The following is an 18,648-nucleotide window of genomic DNA, read 5'->3' on the forward strand; positions in this document are numbered from 1 at the left end:
GAAAGCTTTGGCTTCTATCCATTGATAAACGTCAGAAAGCCAAATTTTATCTTATCTACTGTTTAATATAGTGATTATTGGGCACAATCCTGACCTGACAAAGCAGCACATTCAAAATGTTGACATTACAGGTTCTGTATTTGGCCTTTCGAAGGTTTTTCAGCTGCTTGGGCCTACGCTCTCCACCTCGCTCTCTCTCCACCTTTAGGATGAGCCCTAATACCTCCTTTTACACAATCGTTTGGTCACCATAATATCTCCATGTCTCAGTGTTAACCTCCTGCCTGATTATGCTCCCCGTGAAGCACCTTGCGATGTTTTACAATACTGAAGGTGCTATCATAGAGTCATAGAATTTACAGTGCATGAGGAGACCATTCAGCCCATCGAGTTGCACCGGCCCTTGGAAAGAGCACCATATCTAAGCCCACATTTCCACCCTATTGCCGTAGCCCAGTAACCCCACCTTACCTTCTTTTTAGACACTAAGGGGCAATTTAGCATGGCCAATCCACCTAACCTGCACATCTTTGGACTGTGGGAGGAAACCGGAGCACCCGGAGGAAACCCACGCAGACAAGGGGTGTTGGTGTTGGACTGGGTTGGACTGGGGTGAGCACTGGGGTTTCACCTGAGGAAGGAGCAGTGCTCCGAAAGCTCGTGTTTGAAACAAACCTGTTGGACAATAACACCCTCCAGACCAGGCAACATCCTGGGCAACCTCCTCTACACCCTTTCCAAAGCCTCCACATGCTTCTGGTAGTGTGGTGACCAGAATTGTGCGCAATATTCCAAGTGCGGCCTTATCAAGGTTCTATACAACTGCAGCATGACTTGCCAGTTTGTGTACTCGATGCTCCGTCCAATGAGGGCAAGCATTCCATCTGCTTTCTTGACTACCTTGTTCTCTTCTGTTGCCACCTTCAAAGATCTGTGGACCTGCACACCCAGATCTTTCTATATTCCTAAGAGTTTTGCCATTTACGGTATGTTTCCCCTCTATGTTAGACCGACCAAAATGCATTACCTCACATTTGAAATGAAAATGAAAATCGCTTATTGTCACGAGTAGGCTTCAATGAAGTTACTGTGAAAAGCCCCTAGTCACCACATTCCGGCGCCTGTCCGGGAAGGCTGGTACGGACATTTGTCCGGATTGAACTCCATTTGCCATTTCTCAGCCCTGGTCTCCAACCTATGTCCTGCTGTATCTTCTGACAATCCTCAACACTATCTGCCACTCCACCAACCTTGGTGTCATCCACAAACTTACTAATCACTAAAAAGTGCGAACTCCACACAGTCATCGGAGGCTGGAATTAAACTGTAAATGCATGTTGTTGGTGATGAGAACCAAGCTGATTTCCTTTCCCCTAATCCAGGTGCTAATTGTAGCGATTCTTCTGCCCAGTATCAGTGGTCTCAGCACAGACCACGGACCAAACCTACAAACCCCCACCCAGCCCAAGAGCAGTTGGGCAGAGTTCCTTATTTAGCCAACTTTAGTGAGGTTTCTTACAGGGTCGTGTTTAAGAATTACCAAAAAAACTGGAAAGCTATTGTGAATTCTGCTGATGTTGCAAACACATTCTGGACTTGTGTAATGTTTAAGTAGTTCCGAATCTCTCACTGCTGGAATGGTGAAGTAAAACAGTCAAACAGTCACCAGCAGAACCACAACTCGAGAGGAAATTTGATGACTAAAAGAGCCTGCATTCATATGGCGCCGGATCACATCTTCGGGATGTCCGAAAAACACTTCAAACCAATCCATTACTTTTGCAAGTGTTGTTGCTGTTTTATTATGTATGCATCTGAAAGTGTTGATTAATTGCATTTTATCTATATTTCTGATCAAAGCACATTTGAGTGGAAAACAGGAAGCAGAGTGGAGTTCTGGACTCAAATTAAAAGGACTTGAACTGCTGGGGTGGATTCTCCCCTGCCCTCCTGTGGTAGCAGGGTTCCCGATGCTAAAAATAGGCTAAAAACGGGATCATCGCCCATCCCGTTCCCATATGCTCCCACTGCCGGCGGCAGCGAGCTACAAGCCCGTTCCGGCAGGAGGCTCATTTGAACCCATTTGCATCTGATTAATGGCCTGGAAACTTACTTTTCTACATTTCTGTGATGTTCCAGCACTCTCGGCCGGGATTCATATGGGCGTGGACTGATCAGAGACCCCCCCCCCCCCCCCCAATCAGTCACCCGTGTCTGCAAGCTAAAGAGCAGTCCAGGCAGAATCAGTGAAAAATCACAGCTTTTTCACTCACCTTTCCCTGACACCACAGAAGTGTTGAAAGCAGCAGCTGTTGCTTCACAGAAAGTCAAAATACATCACATGGCTTTAAACCCCCTCAGATCCTGATTGGGGAGGGATCTCTGATAAGGGGTGGGGCTCTGATATGGGGGATCTCTGGTATGGGGGGGGGGCTCTGATATAGGGGGCACTTTGATATGGTGGGTCTGTGCTGGGATTCTGATGGGGGTAGTGGGGGAGTTGGGTCATCTTCATACATGCTTGCTGTGTGTATGTGGTGGGGGAGGGAGGTGAGCTGTCATTCCCATGGTGGTGGTGGGTGGGGGGTGGGTGGAGGATGCCCCTACTTGCCAGCGAGTGGGGGAGGGGCAGAAATTGTGTAGTGTCGTATTGGGCCACCCACTCAAAATGGTGACCTGATGGCGGGATTTAAACGGAATTGTTTGAGTTCCCGCCATGCATAAATTAGCAGGGCTGGGGAGAGTGAATCGCTCCTGGTCTCCGCTCCTAGCATTAGCGCAGACCAGGAGCGATTCTACTCCGGAGGGAGAACTTAGTCATCCAAACAGATGAATCCAACCCGCTAACTCACAGGCTTTGCTGCTGGGTTTGCTCAGCATTTTCTGTTTTTATATCACATTTACAACATCCGCAGAATTTAGCTTTTAATTAGGAGAATGAGGTCCTTGTACTGAATTTGTATCGTGAATCACTGGTAACTCTAATGCTATCCATGGGATAACAACAACATCTTGCATTTAAGTAGCACCTTTAATGATGTAAAACATCACAAGGCATTTCACAGTTGTGTTCTCAAACTATATTTGACACTGAGTGTGTCTTAAAGGAAGAGGCAGAGGTAGAGAAGAAGAGAGCCAGAGAGGGAGAGAGGCAGTGAGGGAGAGAGGTAGGGGAAGCAGGCAGGGAGGGAGGAGGAGAGGGTGAGAAGCAGATCGGAGGGAGGCAGAGAGGAGGTCAGGGAGGTAGGCAGAGTGATAAGGAAGCAGAGAGAGAGGAAGGCAGAGAGCAAGGGAGAGGCAGAGAGGTAGGGGAGCAGAGAGGGAGTGAGGCAGAGACGGAGGGATGCAGAGATAGAGAGAGGCAGAGAGGTAGGGGAGCAGAGAGGGAGTGAGGCAGAGACGGAGGGATGCAGAGATAGAGAGAGCAGAGAGGTAGGCTGGTGGAAGGGGCGGGAAGGTGGAGAGGGAAGGAGGCAGAGAAGGGGGGAGAGAAATCCAGAGCTTAAGGCAGCTCAAGGTATGGCCGCCAACAGTGGGACGATGAAAAGCAGAAGATGCACAAAAAATTAAAATGGAAGGAGCGCAGAGATCTCTGTAAGGCCGGGAGGAGCTTACAGAGAAAAAGGGGGATGAGGCCAGGGAAAGACTTGAAAACCAGGAAATGAATTGAAAAACTGAGGCAAGGCCACAGTGTGAGCCAATATAGGTGAGGAGCACAAGGTGTGATGGGTGTACAGGAACCTTGTGTAAGTTAAGATAGAGGCAACAACAGATATCACCAAGGTCACGATGCCTGTCTGCATTCTGATGTTGGAAATCATTTTTAGCAGGCAACATTTTCAATTGTTAGCCAACATTCTGGAGATCGAATGAGTGCAGTGCACTCCCCTGGGGTTGTGAAGGGCTGGTTTGAATTTAGAACACATATGTTGCTGGTCGTTCCTATATATCATTAAACAATTTGTAAATTAAAACTTATTCTCAATCAAAGAAAAACCACAAAACCTTACGTAAACTGGGGTTAATTTGTTTCCGTAATGAGGAGTTTTGTGCATGTTGTGTGAGGTTTGTTGAGCATCCACCGAGAAATGGTCTCAATTCTAGATGCAGTAAAATACAATCAGATGAACCTGCTCCTGAATCTGACTTTGAACTCACTTCCTCCCTGAACTGGGCCTTTACATGACGACTGACAAGTTAGGCCTTCAGTACTTGGAAGGAAACACACCAAACTTGGCACCAAAATTAAATAAATAATACTGCCAAACCACATCAATAAGGATGTTTTTAAATGTCACCCATTTTTATAATCTTTATTGTCACAGGCAGGGGCTGGTTTAGCACAGTGGACTAAACAGCCGGCTTGTAATGCAGAACAAGGCAGCAGCGCGGGTTCAATTCCCGTACCGGCCTCCCTAAACAGGTGCCGGAATGTGGCGACTAGGGGCTTTTCACAGTAACTTCATTGAAGCCTACTTGTGACAATAAGCAATTAATATTATTATTACGTTAACACTGTAATCAAGTTACTGTGAAAATCCCCTAGTCGCCACATTCCGGCGCCTGTTCGGGTACACTGAGGGAGAATTCAGAATGTCCAATTCACCTAACAAGCATGTCTTTCGGGACTTCTGGGAGGAAACCGGAGCACCCGGAGGAAACCCACGCAGACACTGGGAGAACGTGTAGACTCTGCACAGACAGTGACCCAAGCCGGGAATCGAACCTGGGACCCTGGCGCTGTGAGGCAGCGGTGATAACCACTGTGCTACCGTGCCACCCTTAAATCAAAGTCTTTCGCCTCTGAGAGAGTTGGCTCTGGAGTTGTCCCTTAATCCAGATGCTGTAGTATATAATCCAGCCTGACACTGCCAGTGCAGTGCTGAAGGAGTGCCGCACTGTCAGAGGGTCAGTACTGAGGGAGTGCCGCACAGTCAGAGGGTCAGTACTGAGGGAGTGCTGCACTGTCAGAGAGGGTCAGTACTGAGGGAATGCTGCACTGTCAGAGGGTCAGTACTGAGGGAGTGCTGCACTGTCAGAGGGTCAGTACTGAGGGAGTGCCGCACAGTCAGAGGGTCAGTACTGAGGGAGTGCTGCACTGTCAGAGAGGGTCAGTACTGAGGGAGTGCCGCACTGTCAGAGGGTCAGTACTGAGGGAATGCTGCACTGTCAGAGGGTCAGTACTGAGGGAGTGCCGCACTGTCAGAGGGTCAGTACTGAGGGAGCGCCGCACTGTCAGAGGGTCAGTACTGAGGGAGTGCCGCACTGTCAGAGGGTCAGTACTGAGGGAGCGCTGCACTGTCAGAGGGTCAGTACTGAGGGAGCGCTGCACTGTCAGAGGGTCAGTACTGAGGGAGTGCCGCACTGTAGAGGGTCAGTACTGAGGGAGCCGCACTGTCAGAGGGTCAGTACTGAGGGAGTGCCGCACTGTCAGAGGGTCAGTACTGAGGGAGTGCTGCACTGTCAGAGGGTCAGTACTGAGGGAATGCTGCACTGTCAGAGGGTCAGTACTGAGGGAGTGCTGCACTGTCAGAGGGTCAGTACTGAGGGAGTGCAGCACTGTCAGAGGGTCAGTACTGAGGGAGTGCAGCACTGTCAGAGGGTCAGTACTGAGGGAGAGCCACACTGTCAGAGGGTCAGTACTGAGGGAGTGCCGCACTGTCAGAGGGTCAGTACTGAGGGAGTGCCGCACTGTCAGAGGGTCAGTACTGAGGGAGTGCTGCACTGTCAGAGGGTCAGTACTGAGGGAGAGCCTGCACTGTCAGAGGGTCAGTACTGAGGGAGTGCTGCACTGTCAGAGGGTCAGTACTGAGGGAGTAGCTGCACTGTCAGAGGGTCAGTACTGAGGGAGTGCTGCACTGTCAGAGGGTCAGTACTGAGGGAGTGCTGCACTGTCAGAGGGTCAGTACTGAGGGAGTGCTGCACTGTCAGAGGGTCAGTACTGAGGGAGTGCTGCACTGTCAGAGGGTCAGTACTGAGGGAGTGCTGCACTGTCAGAGGGTCAGTACTGAGGGAGTGCTGCACTGTCAGAGGGTCAGTACTGAGGGAGTGCTGCACTGTCAGAGGGTACAGTACTGCAGGGAGTGCTGCACTGTCAGAGGGTCAGTACTGAGGGAGTGCCGCACTGTCAGAGGGTCAGTACTGAGGGAGTGCTGCACTGTCAGAGGGTCAGTACTGAGGGAGTGCCGCACTGTCAGAGGGTCAGTACTGAGGGAGTGCTGCACTGTCAGAGGGTCAGTACTGAGGGAGTGCCGCACTGTCAGAGGGTCAGTACTGAGGGAGTGCCGCACTGTCAGAGGGTCAGTACTGAGGGAGTGCCGCACTGTCAGAGGGGTCAGTACTGAGGGAGTGCCGCACTGTCAGAGGGTCAGTACTGAGGGAGTGCCGCACTGTCAGAGGGTCAGTACTGAGGGAGTGCTGCACTGTCAGAGGGTCAGTACTGAGGGATTGCTGCACTGTCAGAGGGTCAGTACTGAGGGAGTGCCGCACTGTCAGAGGGTCAGTACTGAGGGAGTGCCGCACTGTCAGAGGGTCAGTACTGAGGGAGTGCCGCACTGTCAGAGTGTCAGTACTGAGGGAGTGCTGCACTGTCAGAGGGACAGTACTGAGGGAGTGCTGCACTGTCAGAGGGTCAGTACTGAGGGAGTGCTGCACTGTCAGAGGGTCAGTACTGAGGGAGTGCTGCACTGTCAGAGGGACAGTACTGAGGGAGCTGCACTGTCAGAGGGTCAGTACTGAGGGAGTGCTGCACTGTCAGAGGGTCAGTACTGAGGGAGTGCCGCACTGTCAGAGGGTCAGTACTGAGGGAGTGCTGCACTGTCAGAGGGACAGTACTGAGGGAGTGCTGCACTGTCAGAGGGTCAGTACTGAGGGAGTGCTGCACTGTCAGAGGGTCAGTACTGAGGGAGTGCTGCACTGTCAGAGGGACAGTACTGAGGGAGCGCCGCACTGTCAGAGGGTCAGTACTGAGGGAGTGCTGCACTGTCAGAGGGTCAGTACTGAGGGAGCGCCGCACTGTCAGAGGGTCAGTACTGAGGGAGAGCTGCATTGTCAGAGGGTCAGTACTGAGGGAGTGCTGCACTGTCAGAGGGTCAGTACTGAGGGAGTGCTGCACTGTCAGAGGGTCAGTACTGAGGGAGTGCTGCACTGTCAGAGGGTCAGTACTGAGGGAGCGCCGCACTGTCAGAGGGTCAGTACTGAGGGAGTGCCGCACTGTCAGAGGGTCAGTACTGAGGGAGTGCCGCACTGTCAGAGGGTCAGTACTGAGGGAGTGCTGCACTGTCAGAGGGTCAGTACTGAGGGAGTGCTGCACTGTCAGAGGGTCAGTACTGAGGGAGAGCTGCATTGTCAGCGAGTGCTCTTTCAATGAGACATTAAACCAGTGCAGTTGTCTCTGTCTTTAGGTGGATGTATAAGATCGAATGACATGACTTCAAAGGGATCAGCGGTGTTCTCCCCAGTGTCCTGGTCACTATTTATTGCCGAAACAACAGATTATCTGGTTATTTAGCATGTCACTCTTTGCGAGCACTTGCGCTGCACGCTAAAGCATCTTGTGCAGGGATAGGAAAGTGAAAGTGTGAGTGGTGGGTTAGTGGAACATTCAGGAAAGAGTTATCATGGAAAACATCACACACTCTGTACCTGCATGCGTCATGGAGCAAACATGCACCCTGGGAAATCCACCGGGATAAACAGCTGTTAGATTGCGGAGTGGGGAAGGCAAAGATGAGAAAAGAGTTAGAAGGAGAGAGAGAGCATGGAGGGAAAAATATAGGTATGGCAGAGATCAATAGAAGGCAAGGGTGAGAGGAAATACTGTTCAACAACTGGAGAAGAAAAGGGAAGCAACTTTCCCGTTGAACAAAATCGTGAGGGACAACTGTTAACAAGAAACAGATGTTTTCCTATTTTGTATATCATGGGTGTGTATTCTGACCACTTATTGTAATTGTCGGAGAGCCCACTGAAGAAATATTTCTTCAATCTCTAAATGTTATACCCTCTCTGCCTCCTCTCTCCCACCAGCCCCAGATTTACCCACGCCAGTGATGACACGCCCTTTGACCTGGGAGGTTGGCTATTCGACCCTGTGTTCTTCTGAGATAACCTCTGAGACCCAAGACATGATCACTGTGACCTCTCTCCCACCCCGCACTCCTTTAACATGGGGGTTTTCAAGTGTTTTATAGGATGGAAGGAAATGATGACCAAAGAGAAGAGGAGCATTTGGTTTATTATTTTTTAAAGAGGTCGTTGAAGCCATGCCTTTCAAAGGTGGGCGAGTCAGCATTAATTTGTTTGCTGACCTCTCTGGCACCACGAGGAGCCCGAATCAAATCATCTGCTACGCTTTCTCAACAGGGGTAGGAACATGTGGAATGCGTGCATTTATATACCACCGTTCACAACCTCTGACTATCCCAAAGCACTTTCTAACCTGTGCCCTCGCTGCCTTAATGTAGATAACACAGCAGCCAATTTGAACACAGAAAACTCTCACAGCCAGCAAGGTAATTTTAAAAATATATATACATACAGAGGACAACACCAGAGCTTATTACCCATCTGTAATTTCACTTCAAAAGGTTGGAGAGAGCCCACCTCCTTGAACATAACTGAGCAGCTAGCTGGGCCATTTCACAAGCAACCGATTTGCTGTGAGTTTGTCGACACACACGTGGCAAACCAGGTTCCCTTCAGTGTACTTGTGAACCAAACGGTATTTTACAACAATTTAGTAATTTCACAGCCACCAATATGATACTTAAAAAATTTTTTTTTTAAGTACCCAATTTTTTTCCCAATTAAGGGGCAATTTAGCCTGGCCAATCCACCTACCCTGCACATCTTTGGGTTGTGGGGGCGAAACCCACGCAGACACGGGGAGAATGTGCAAACTCCACACGGGCAGTAACCCGGGGCCGGGATCGAACCCGGGTCCTCAGCGTCAAAGGCCGTAGCACTAACCACTGCGCCACCGTGCTGCCCCCACACCATTCTGATACATCTTTTATTCAATTTACAGTCAACTGTGATAATGGGGTTTGAACTCTTGCCTATGACCACAGGCTAGGCATTTACGTTATTAGCCCTATGCTAATAGCTAACCACTATGCTTCAATACACACTAAGGGGCTGGTTTAGTACACTGGGCTAAATCGCTGGCTTTTAAAGCAGACCGAGGTAGGTCAGCAGCACGGTTCAATACCCGTACCAGCCTCCCTGAACAGGCGCCGGAATGTGGCGACTAGTGGCTTTTCACAGTAACTTCATTGAAGCCTACTCGTGACAATAAGCCATTTTCATTTAATTTCAATACCTGGTAATAACTAAGCAATCTGTTTAGTTTAAATGTTGCCAATTGAGGGGTAAATATTGGCCAAGACGTCAAGGGGAGCTCCCCTGCTCTTCTTTGAAGTAGTGTCGTGGGATCTTGTGTGCCTACCCAAGGGGGTAAAGGGTTACCAGGTCCAGAGGAGACCATGTGAGGAACACGTTCCCTTTGATAATCTGGGCTGTTTGAGAGCAGTGCTGTTGCTAGGTATTTGAAGCCAAGGCAGTACTACTTATAAGAAGAACCTAAAGACCATGAGGCACATTGTGCCAATAATTCAGTACAAGTTAAGGATCTCTTTACCTTTTGTCCGATGAAGGGAGTGATTTTGGAGGCTCTATTCTGATCTCAGGATCCCACTCACCGGGAGGAAGGACAATCACCTCATCCAGAAACTCGTCAATTCCGGCCAACAGGTCTACGTTATCCTTGGCCTTGTAGGCAATGTCATGAAACAGCTAAAACAAAGAAAGACAGAACTCTTATAATGCATCAACAAATAAGATCTCAACTGAATCGCCTCTGAGCCACCTCTGCTTTTAGGAGAACAATCCAGGTTTGTAGAAATGTTAACCAGAAAGAACACTTAGCAGATACCAAGTATTCAGCAATGAAATTACAATTCATTAATCCTTTGAGAAACCGATCGACGGTGAGGCTCTCACTCGGTATTTATCATAGAACATAGAACATAGAACATAGAACAGTACAGCACAGAACAGGCCCTTTGGCCCTCGATGTTGTGCCGAGCAATGATCACCCTACTCAAACCCACGTATCCACCCTATACCCGTAACCCAACAACCCCCCCCTTAACCTTACTTTTTAGGACACTACGGGCAACTTAGCATGGCCAATCTACCTAACCTGCACATCTTTGGACTGTGGGAGGAAACCGGAGCACCCGGAGGAAACCCACGCACACACGGGGAGGACGTGCAGACTCCGCACAGACAGTGACCCAGCCGGGAATCGAGCCTGGGACCCTGGAGCTGTGAAGCATTTATGCTAACCACCATGCTACCGTGCTGCTCATGACGCTACAGATTCTGATGATGTCCGGGTATAATCAGGAACATGTAAATGTATTTCTCGTTTCCATTAATTACTAGAGTATCAATTACAATGGCATAAATTCATCAGATTTAGGAGCAGAATTAGGCCATTCAGCCCATTGGGTCTGCACCACCATTCTATCATGGCTGATATGTTCTTCATCTGCTACCTGCAGAGATGGCTCATTAGAGATTCAATAGAGGTGCCCGAAATCATGCAGAGTTTTGAGAAAGAGTATGGAGAAATCCCAGCAGGAGGATCAGTAATCAGAGGAACAAGGTTTAAGATTTAATTAACATCTTATTTGGCAAAAGAACCAGACGGGAGGCAAAGAGAATATATTTTTTGCGCAGCGATTTGTTTTGACCTGGAAAGTGCTGCCTGGAAGGAGGGCAGAAGCAAATTCAATAGCAACTTTCAAAATGGGAGTGGAGTAAAATACTTGAAGGCGGATAAATGTGCAGGGCTATGGGGAAAGAGCAGGATGTAGGACTAATCGATTTCATAGAGACGAGAGAGGAGGAAAGTCTCCTTTTGTGGTGTGTGTGCAGACGTCTCTTCTTCATGCTTGGGTGCAAATGATTGGCTGGTTGATGTACTTTGGGGATAATCAGCTTGGGGCACATATCTGTAGCTGCAGCTACAGATAAAATACAGCCATTCAAACTGCTGCTCCACATGTACAAAATCAGCATCCCCTTCTATTCTTTTCTCTCTCTAGTGTTTACCCAGCTTCCCCTTAAATGTCTCTAAACTATTCACCTCAACCACTCCCTATGGGAGCGAGTCCCACATTCTCCCCCACTCCCTGTGGGAGCGAGTCCCACATTCTCGCCACTCTCTGGGCGAAGAAGTTTCTCCTGAATTCCCGATTGGGTTTATTAGTAACTTCATTTTTATTTTTGTCTTCTGAGTCTCCCCTCAAGTGGATTCTCTGCATCTACCCTCTCTAACCCTTTCAGAATCTTTTAAAAAATAAATTTAAAGTACCCAATTTTTTTTCCCAATTAAGGGGCAATTTAGCGTGGTCAATCCACCTACCCTGCACATCTTTTGGGTTGTGGGGGGGCGAAACCCACGCAAACACGGGGAGAATGTGCAAACTCCACGCGGACAGTGACCCAGAGCCGGGATCGAACCTGGGACCTCGGCGCCGTGAGGCAGCAGTGCTAACCACTGCACCAATGTGCTGCCCTCTTTCATAATCTTAAACTCCTCTGTTTGGTCAATATTAAAGACTTTGATTAAGGACAGCTACACACAACACAAAGACATGGCCCCGGGTCACGTTATATGTCGGCACTGAACCAACAGATGAGAACAAAAGCTACTAGTAGCTGAATTTGTAACGGAAGAACAATGTCCCAGTTATACTGCTGCACTCGCAATCTCTCACCATCCCTCTCCAGCCCCTTTTCCACTCTCCACCCCGGCTGCGGGAGCATCCTTGCTGACCTACTTTCCCACATTCCCGCATTTAGATTATCAATCATTCTGCTGGCAAAGCTCCCGAACGGATAACTATCCGTGATAAAAACGTGAATTTCCACCACAGCCTTGGACAGGGTCTGGGTGAATTGCTGAGGGTCAATAATAGGAGGCAAAGCTCTCAGACAATGGAGACAAAAGCAAATGTGCAGAATGGGACAAGGCTGTGACAGGCGGAGATGGTCTCAGTGAACAAGCGACAGTGTGCTGAATTTACAAGAGAAAAATACTCAGAACCCATCATCCCCTGGATTACTCAATATCACAGTGAGTTTCAGATTGCACCCAAAACTGAGCGTTTGAGGGTGGGGTGGGGGGGGGGGGGGGGAATGGGTAGTGGGGTAAGGGGTGATGGAGCCCCATCTTACAGCCCATATCTACTTTGTACATTTGTGGTGTCATTATTACCTGGCAAGAAAACAAGGCCAAAGAGCGATATCACTTACTGGTAGCACTCAGAGAACATACAGTGCAGAAGGAGGCCATTTGGCCCATCGAGTCTGCACCGACCCACTTAAGGCCTCACCTCCACCCTATCCCCGTAATCCAATGACCCCACCTAACCTTTTTTGGACACTAAGGGCAATTTAGCATGGCCAATCCACCTAACCTGCACATCATTGGACTGTGGGGGGGGAAACCGGAGCACCCGGAGGAAACCCATGCAGACACGGGGAGAACGTGCAGACTCCGCAGAGACATGTTCAGCGACATGAACAAACCGTACCCCAGCGGGGAATTGAACCTGGGGCCCTGGCGCTGTGAAGCCACAGTGCTAACCACTTGTGCGACCGTGCTGCCCTAAATGCATGAAATTGTTAATTAAAAGGGCAACTGTCTTCATCAAGAATCTCAGTACAGAAAGAGGCCATTCAGCCCATCAAGTCCATGCCAGCTTTCTAGTGACACATCCCAGTGCCATTCTGCCACTTTATCCTCGTATTTCCCAGTGTGTTTTCCTCAAGTGCCCATCCAACGTCCTTTCCAAATCACAAGCCCACAGAAAATCTCGCTCTATGCCTAGTTATGGAGCCAAACAATTGTCCAGTGCTGGGGACTTTGCGAAAGGCTCGTGATCCATCTGAAGGTCAATGTTGAGCCTGTTTTACGTTTGATGGCCACACTTTCCTTGGATTGCACTGAGTGGAGATAATTCGAAGCGAGAAAAGGCGACAATACTTTAAATGAGCTCGCAAGGCCTGAAAATGCTTTGGAACAGCCTGAGGTCATGTGAGGATAGCGTTGCCGACCCCTCCAGGACTGTCCTGGAGTCTCCAAGACTTATAATAATAATAATCTTTATTACTGTATAAGGAGGCTTACATTAACACTGCAATGAAGTTACTGAAAATCCCCTCGTCGCCACATTCCGGCGCCTGTTCAGGTACACAGAGGGAGAATTCAGAATGTCCCGTTCACCCAACAGCACACCTTTCGGGACTGTGGGAGGAAACCGGAGCATCCGGAGGAAACCCACACAGACACGGGGAGAAGGTGCAGACTCCGCACAGACAGTGACCCAAACCGGGAATCGAACCTGGGACCCAGGTGCTGTGAAGCAACAGTGTTAACCACTGTGCTACCGTGCCGCCCATTACAGATCAATCTGGTGGACACTGCCAAGGACAAAATACTGGGAGAAATTCTAAGTCACTGTGCCATTAATAAAAGTTGACTTTCATTTATTAGTTATAAAGATATTGGAATTGTTTTTTCAAAAGGCTCATTGAATGGAAGCAGTGAATCATGTGGTGAAACATTCAATTAGGAGTTGGCAACCCATTTGTTAGGCGTCATATCAACGCTGATTCTTTAATTTGATTAGATTGCTGCACATTTTTGACAATATTTCTACTGAATGGGTTTGCATCATTGGTCGACAGCAGAGAAACATTTTACCGTCCATCAGGCACTTTAATCAATCTTCACTGTGGGATACGACTCCCCTTGGGGTTCAGTGGGACCCGGGTAAATATTAAGGGCTCATTTTTGAAAAGAAACTTGTCTTTTTGAATATACTACTGGTCAAGGCAATCACTGCGGCATGAACAAACCCTACGCCAGCGGCAGCAGGAAAGAAAAAAGATGTCGTCTGGCTCTCAAACAATGAAAAAAAAAAAGAATTATTTTGAAAACCCTCGCCAGTTTCTTGTGGTGGATAAGAATGAGTCTAATTTTCCTTTAAAAGAGAACGAGAGGATTGAATTGATTGATCTGCCGAGGGGGAGGTCTGGTGTCACAATGGGTGATAAGTGTGGGAGAGGTTCCTGGCCAGCCAATGTGATGGAAGGAAAATTGGAAGTCGCACCGTAGCTCCAGACTACATGGTGCATTTGACGCAGCAACTCGGCGCAACGCTAATGCACAGAATATCCTTTCAGGTACAGAATGGCAGCACAATTAACAAAATCGCCCATTGTTCCGATGATGATCATGTCAGATAATTCACGCTGTTTGTATTGTTTGAAACTCTGAAATAGAATTAGATAAACAACGCTAAGAGCACGACCCTAATCTTTATTCTGTCTAACCTGGCGGGGTTGGTAATGTTTCTTAGGCACATGATGATGAAAGAGTTCATCACGGCTGCAACATTCCCGAAGGCGGCAAATCTTTTAATAAAGAGAGGATATACATTTACATAAGGGCCGGGATTTTCCCTTCCGGGCACGAAGTCCCAACGCTGGCAGGAAAACCGGCGCCAACCACTCTGGCATCAATGGGCCCCCAAGGTGAGGAATTCTCACCTGTCTCAGGGGCTAGGCGGACGTTGGAGTCGTCCCCACTGCTCCAGCCGGCGCTGAAGGGTCAGCGCGAGCTTACGCATGCGTGGAATCGCCGCGTGATTACGCGCATGTGCAGACCAGTCGTCGTATTTTGGCGCACGCGCGGGGGGTTCTCTTCTCTGCGGCAGATATGGCGGAACCCTACAGGGGCCTGGAGCAGAAGGAAGAAATGCCCTCACGGAACAGGCCCATCCGCAGATCGGTGGGCCCCGATCGCGGGCCAGGCCACCGTGCCCCCCCCCCCCCCCCCCTCCCCCGAGGACTGCCCCCACTGACTTGCCTGCCAGGTCCTGCCATGTGGGACCATACGTAACCCAATCCGGCGGGACTGGCCAAAAATAGATGGCCGCTTGGCCCATCGGGGCCCGGAGAATCGCCGGGGGGGGGGGGGGGGGTTCGCTGCCAACGGCCCCCGGCCGGCGTGGCGGGAATCCCGACCCCGCCCGAAAAATGCGCCGGAGAATACGTCAGCCGGCAGCGGGGCGGGAATCGCACCGCCCCCCCCCCCCGGGGATTCTCTGACCCGGCGGGGGGGTCAGAGAATCCTGCCCAATGCCTCTCACATTCTCAGGATACATCAACACTTCAGACACCATCACTTGGTAATGCACAATTTAAGCATTCTTGAAAAAAGAGATGTGCTGTTGAGGTTTGTCATCTGGACAGGTGCAAGAACATCAAATTTCAAAGGGAGGAACAATTCAGACTGCATGAGTAAAGCTGATTGGTTGTCAAGTTGACTCTGATTGGTTGAGGCATTGCCATGGAGAATGCACCAGGGAGCTATCGTCGTCCATGCTTTTGGTTAATTAAAAAAAGTTGCAATGCAACATGTTCCTTTTGCTGAAACAGGACACGTCTCTGGACATGAATAGATGTAGCTTGGAGCAAGCATAAGTAAGCCACATTGTGAGTCTGACTGATAAACTTAAATTGTTTCTTAGTGCATTCAGCAATACTTCATAGACACAACTCTTTGAAGTCAACAGTCTGAGCTTAAGCCACTCTGTTCACACCTTGGTGTCACATTTGATCCTGACATGATCTTCCAAACTCATCTCCGTGCTACCGCTAAGATCTCCTAAATTCGTTAGGATCTCCTAAGGTCATTTGCTGCTGAAACCATCATTCATGCATTTGTTACCGCGACTATTGCAACATTCTCTACCTGGCTGGGCTCCCATATTCTGCCCTCCCTGAACTTGAGGTCCTCCAAACCTCAGCTGCCCTGTCTTAGCTGCTACCAAGACCCATTCACCTCTCACCCCTGTGCTTGCTGACGTACACTGGTTCCCGGTCAAACAACTCGAGTCAAGCTCCTGGTCTTGACTTTAAAATTCTCATCCTTGTTTTCAAATTCCTCCATGGTCTTGCCTCCCCCTATTTCTATAATCTCCTCCAGACTCACGATGCTCTGAAATAATTTTGCCTCTCTGACTCCTTGAATGTTCCTGATTTCAATCGTGCTACCATTGGTGGCCTTGCCTTCAGTTCCCTGCACCCTAAGCTCTGGAGTTTTCTCCCTACACCTCTCTGTCGCTCTAACTCATTTTACTTCTTTAAGACACCCTTAAACCCTACCACTTTGACCATCTCAACTAACATCACCTTAGGTGGCTCTGTGTCATGCCTGGTGTTATAAAGCGCCTTGGGTCATTTTATTACATTATCAATGCTATATAAATGCAACTATTTGCTGCTATTGTTGAAATGTAGGGGCAAGTGCTTGACCAATTTCTGTTTTCATCATTTACTAATTCTCACCGGCCATTTCTATTGTGTTTTCAAATCTGCTTACAGCTGTGAAGTCATTTCCCTGCCTTAAACCTGCAACCTTCTGTCTCCAAGGCAAGAGCACCACCATTGAGCCACATTGGCACATGTGGTCAATGAAGCACCGCTTAATCTTCAGGTGAGGACTGCAGCCCTTGTTCAACATCACCACGACAGTTCATGGGTGGGAGGATCAGAGTTCCCCAAAGGGCTCCCCAATTTCAGTCGGTGACGTTTGCTTAAAACAAATTAATGTAGAAATAGGTGGACTTTGACACCAGTGCGGTAATTTAGGAAACACCTATTTCAGGCGAGTGGAGTTCTGCGAGGGAGTGCTCTATTGGAAATTCTGTTGAGTCCAGTCTGTACCCTGCCTGTAATGAATGGCAATAGGTTCTAGTGGTGGGTTAATCAAAGCAAACAGCGCGCTCTTCCAGATGTTCATAATAAGCAGAATACAGGCTGTACTGGACCAGCCCAAGCTTGAAAAGCCCAAAACAAAACGTGTACTGTTAGATGTGATTCTGCGATTGGGCAGCAGTGGCTGAACAATCCTGAGTGTGCTACGAGCTACACTAATGACCAAATTAAGATAATTAGCCAAGCTCATAATGTGGCTCATTTATGCTGGCTCAAAATGACATATATTCATGCACAGGGACTCATTCTCTCCAAACAAAAGTAATAAGTTGAAGTCTTGTGAACTTTTGAATTACCCGGGAGTTTAAGGAGCCTATAGTTCCCCATTGCTTTCTCCATGGCAATGCCCCAGCCAATCAGGATTTATTTGCCAACCCATCAGCACCCTTTTCTCCTGAAGTATAAATTGTTGTGATTGTTTGAAATTTGACATTTTTGCCTTTACCCTGATGAGTACAAGATGAAAAACTTCAGCGACATTTCTCTTTTTTCAGAACTGCTCCAGGAATCTATCTTGCGAATCTCGTTGCACTCCCTTTGAGGCACAGACATCCAATGCTACAAGTAGGCATCAGGGGCTGTTTAGCTCACTGGGCTAAATCGCTGGCTTTGAAAGCAGACCGAGGCAGGCTAGCAGCACGGTTCGATTCCCATACCAGCGTCCCCCAACAGGTGCCGGAATGTGGCGACTAGGGGCTTTTCACAGTAACTTCATTGAAGCCTACTCGTGACAATAAGCGATTTTCATTTCATTTTTCATTCATTCAGATGTAGACAACACATTCTGGGTTCTCACCTCATCAGACATGAGAGTGGCAATCGCTCTCCCAATTTCATGGTATGATTTTGCTTTTCCTTTGGGCCCAAGCAGAACAAATAGAAACCTAAACAAAAACAGAAAAATGGTGTTAGGCTCAAACTAAAGCAAATTGAGATGGTTCTAAAGACAAAGATCTTTGCATCCAACACACGCTGCGCTTGCTGAGAATATTGTCCCAACCCAGCAACACCTAAATTTTAAAATTCTTGTCTTTCTACTCGAATCCCTCCATGGCTCCTCCCTCCCCCTTTCTCTGTAATCTCCTCCATCCTTCCGCGATCACAATCTCCCCCCACAATGCAAAGTCCCAATTTTAATCACTCCACCATTGGCGGTGCTGGCTTTATCTGCCTGGGCACTAAAACCTGGGATTACCTTCCTGAAACTCTCCATCTCTTTACCTCTCTCCACCTGTTAAATGCTCCTTAAAATCCACCTCTTTACCCCTGCATTTGTTCACCTGGGCTAATATCCCTTTTTGTGGATCAGTGTGAGATCTTGTTTAGAAATTGCTTCCGTAATGTTTTTTTTTATTTTTATAAATTTAGAGTATCCAATTATTTATTTTTTTCCCAATTAAGGGGCAATTTAGCGTGGCCAATCCACCTAACCTGCACATCTTTGGGTTGTGGGGGTGTAACCCACGCAGACACAGGGAAAACTTGCAGACTCCGCACAGACAGTGACCCAGAGCCGGGAATCGAACCTGGGACCCTGGAGCTGTGATCCAACTGTGCTAACCACTGTGCTACCACGCTGCCCATCGAACCATCTTTGTGGAGGACTGGCGTCAGACACTCACCTGGTCGGTACAGGGACCTCAGTCAGAGCCCCCAGCATCACAGCCTGCTGCAGACGCACAAAGGCAATAAATGGGGTGTCCAGAAAGTCCACTTCACCCACCAGCACGTTGGAGGCCTCAGCATCACGCGGCAGCTTCTTCATGAACTTGTTCTTGAGCTGCAGCA

The 18,648-nt window shown here is 48.7% G+C and overlaps 1 protein-coding gene across 13 annotated transcripts in view; it reads right to left on the reverse strand.

The window, feature by feature from the left end:
- LOC119963540 (electrogenic sodium bicarbonate cotransporter 1-like) overlaps nucleotides 1-18,648 on the reverse strand; it is a 296,890-nt gene that overhangs the window by 120,681 nt on the left and 157,561 nt on the right. For all 13 annotated transcript variants that reach the window (XR_005460119.1, XR_005460120.1, XM_038792824.1 and 10 more), the window contains 3 exons: nucleotides 18,483-18,640; nucleotides 17,657-17,744; nucleotides 9,641-9,795 (listed from right to left, as the gene is read on the reverse strand). Coding sequence is in view for 11 of the 13 variants with exons in the window: in XM_038792824.1 (XP_038648752.1) it covers nucleotides 9,641-9,795; nucleotides 17,657-17,744; nucleotides 18,483-18,640 (401 nt within the window). In the remaining 2 variants the exon portion in view is untranslated. The remainder of the gene's footprint in view (nucleotides 1-9,640; nucleotides 9,796-17,656; nucleotides 17,745-18,482; nucleotides 18,641-18,648) is intronic.

This window comes from Scyliorhinus canicula, chromosome 3 (genome assembly GCF_902713615.1).
Source record: "Scyliorhinus canicula chromosome 3, sScyCan1.1, whole genome shotgun sequence".
In the NCBI taxonomy this organism is placed as follows: domain Eukaryota; kingdom Metazoa; phylum Chordata; class Chondrichthyes; order Carcharhiniformes; family Scyliorhinidae; genus Scyliorhinus; species Scyliorhinus canicula.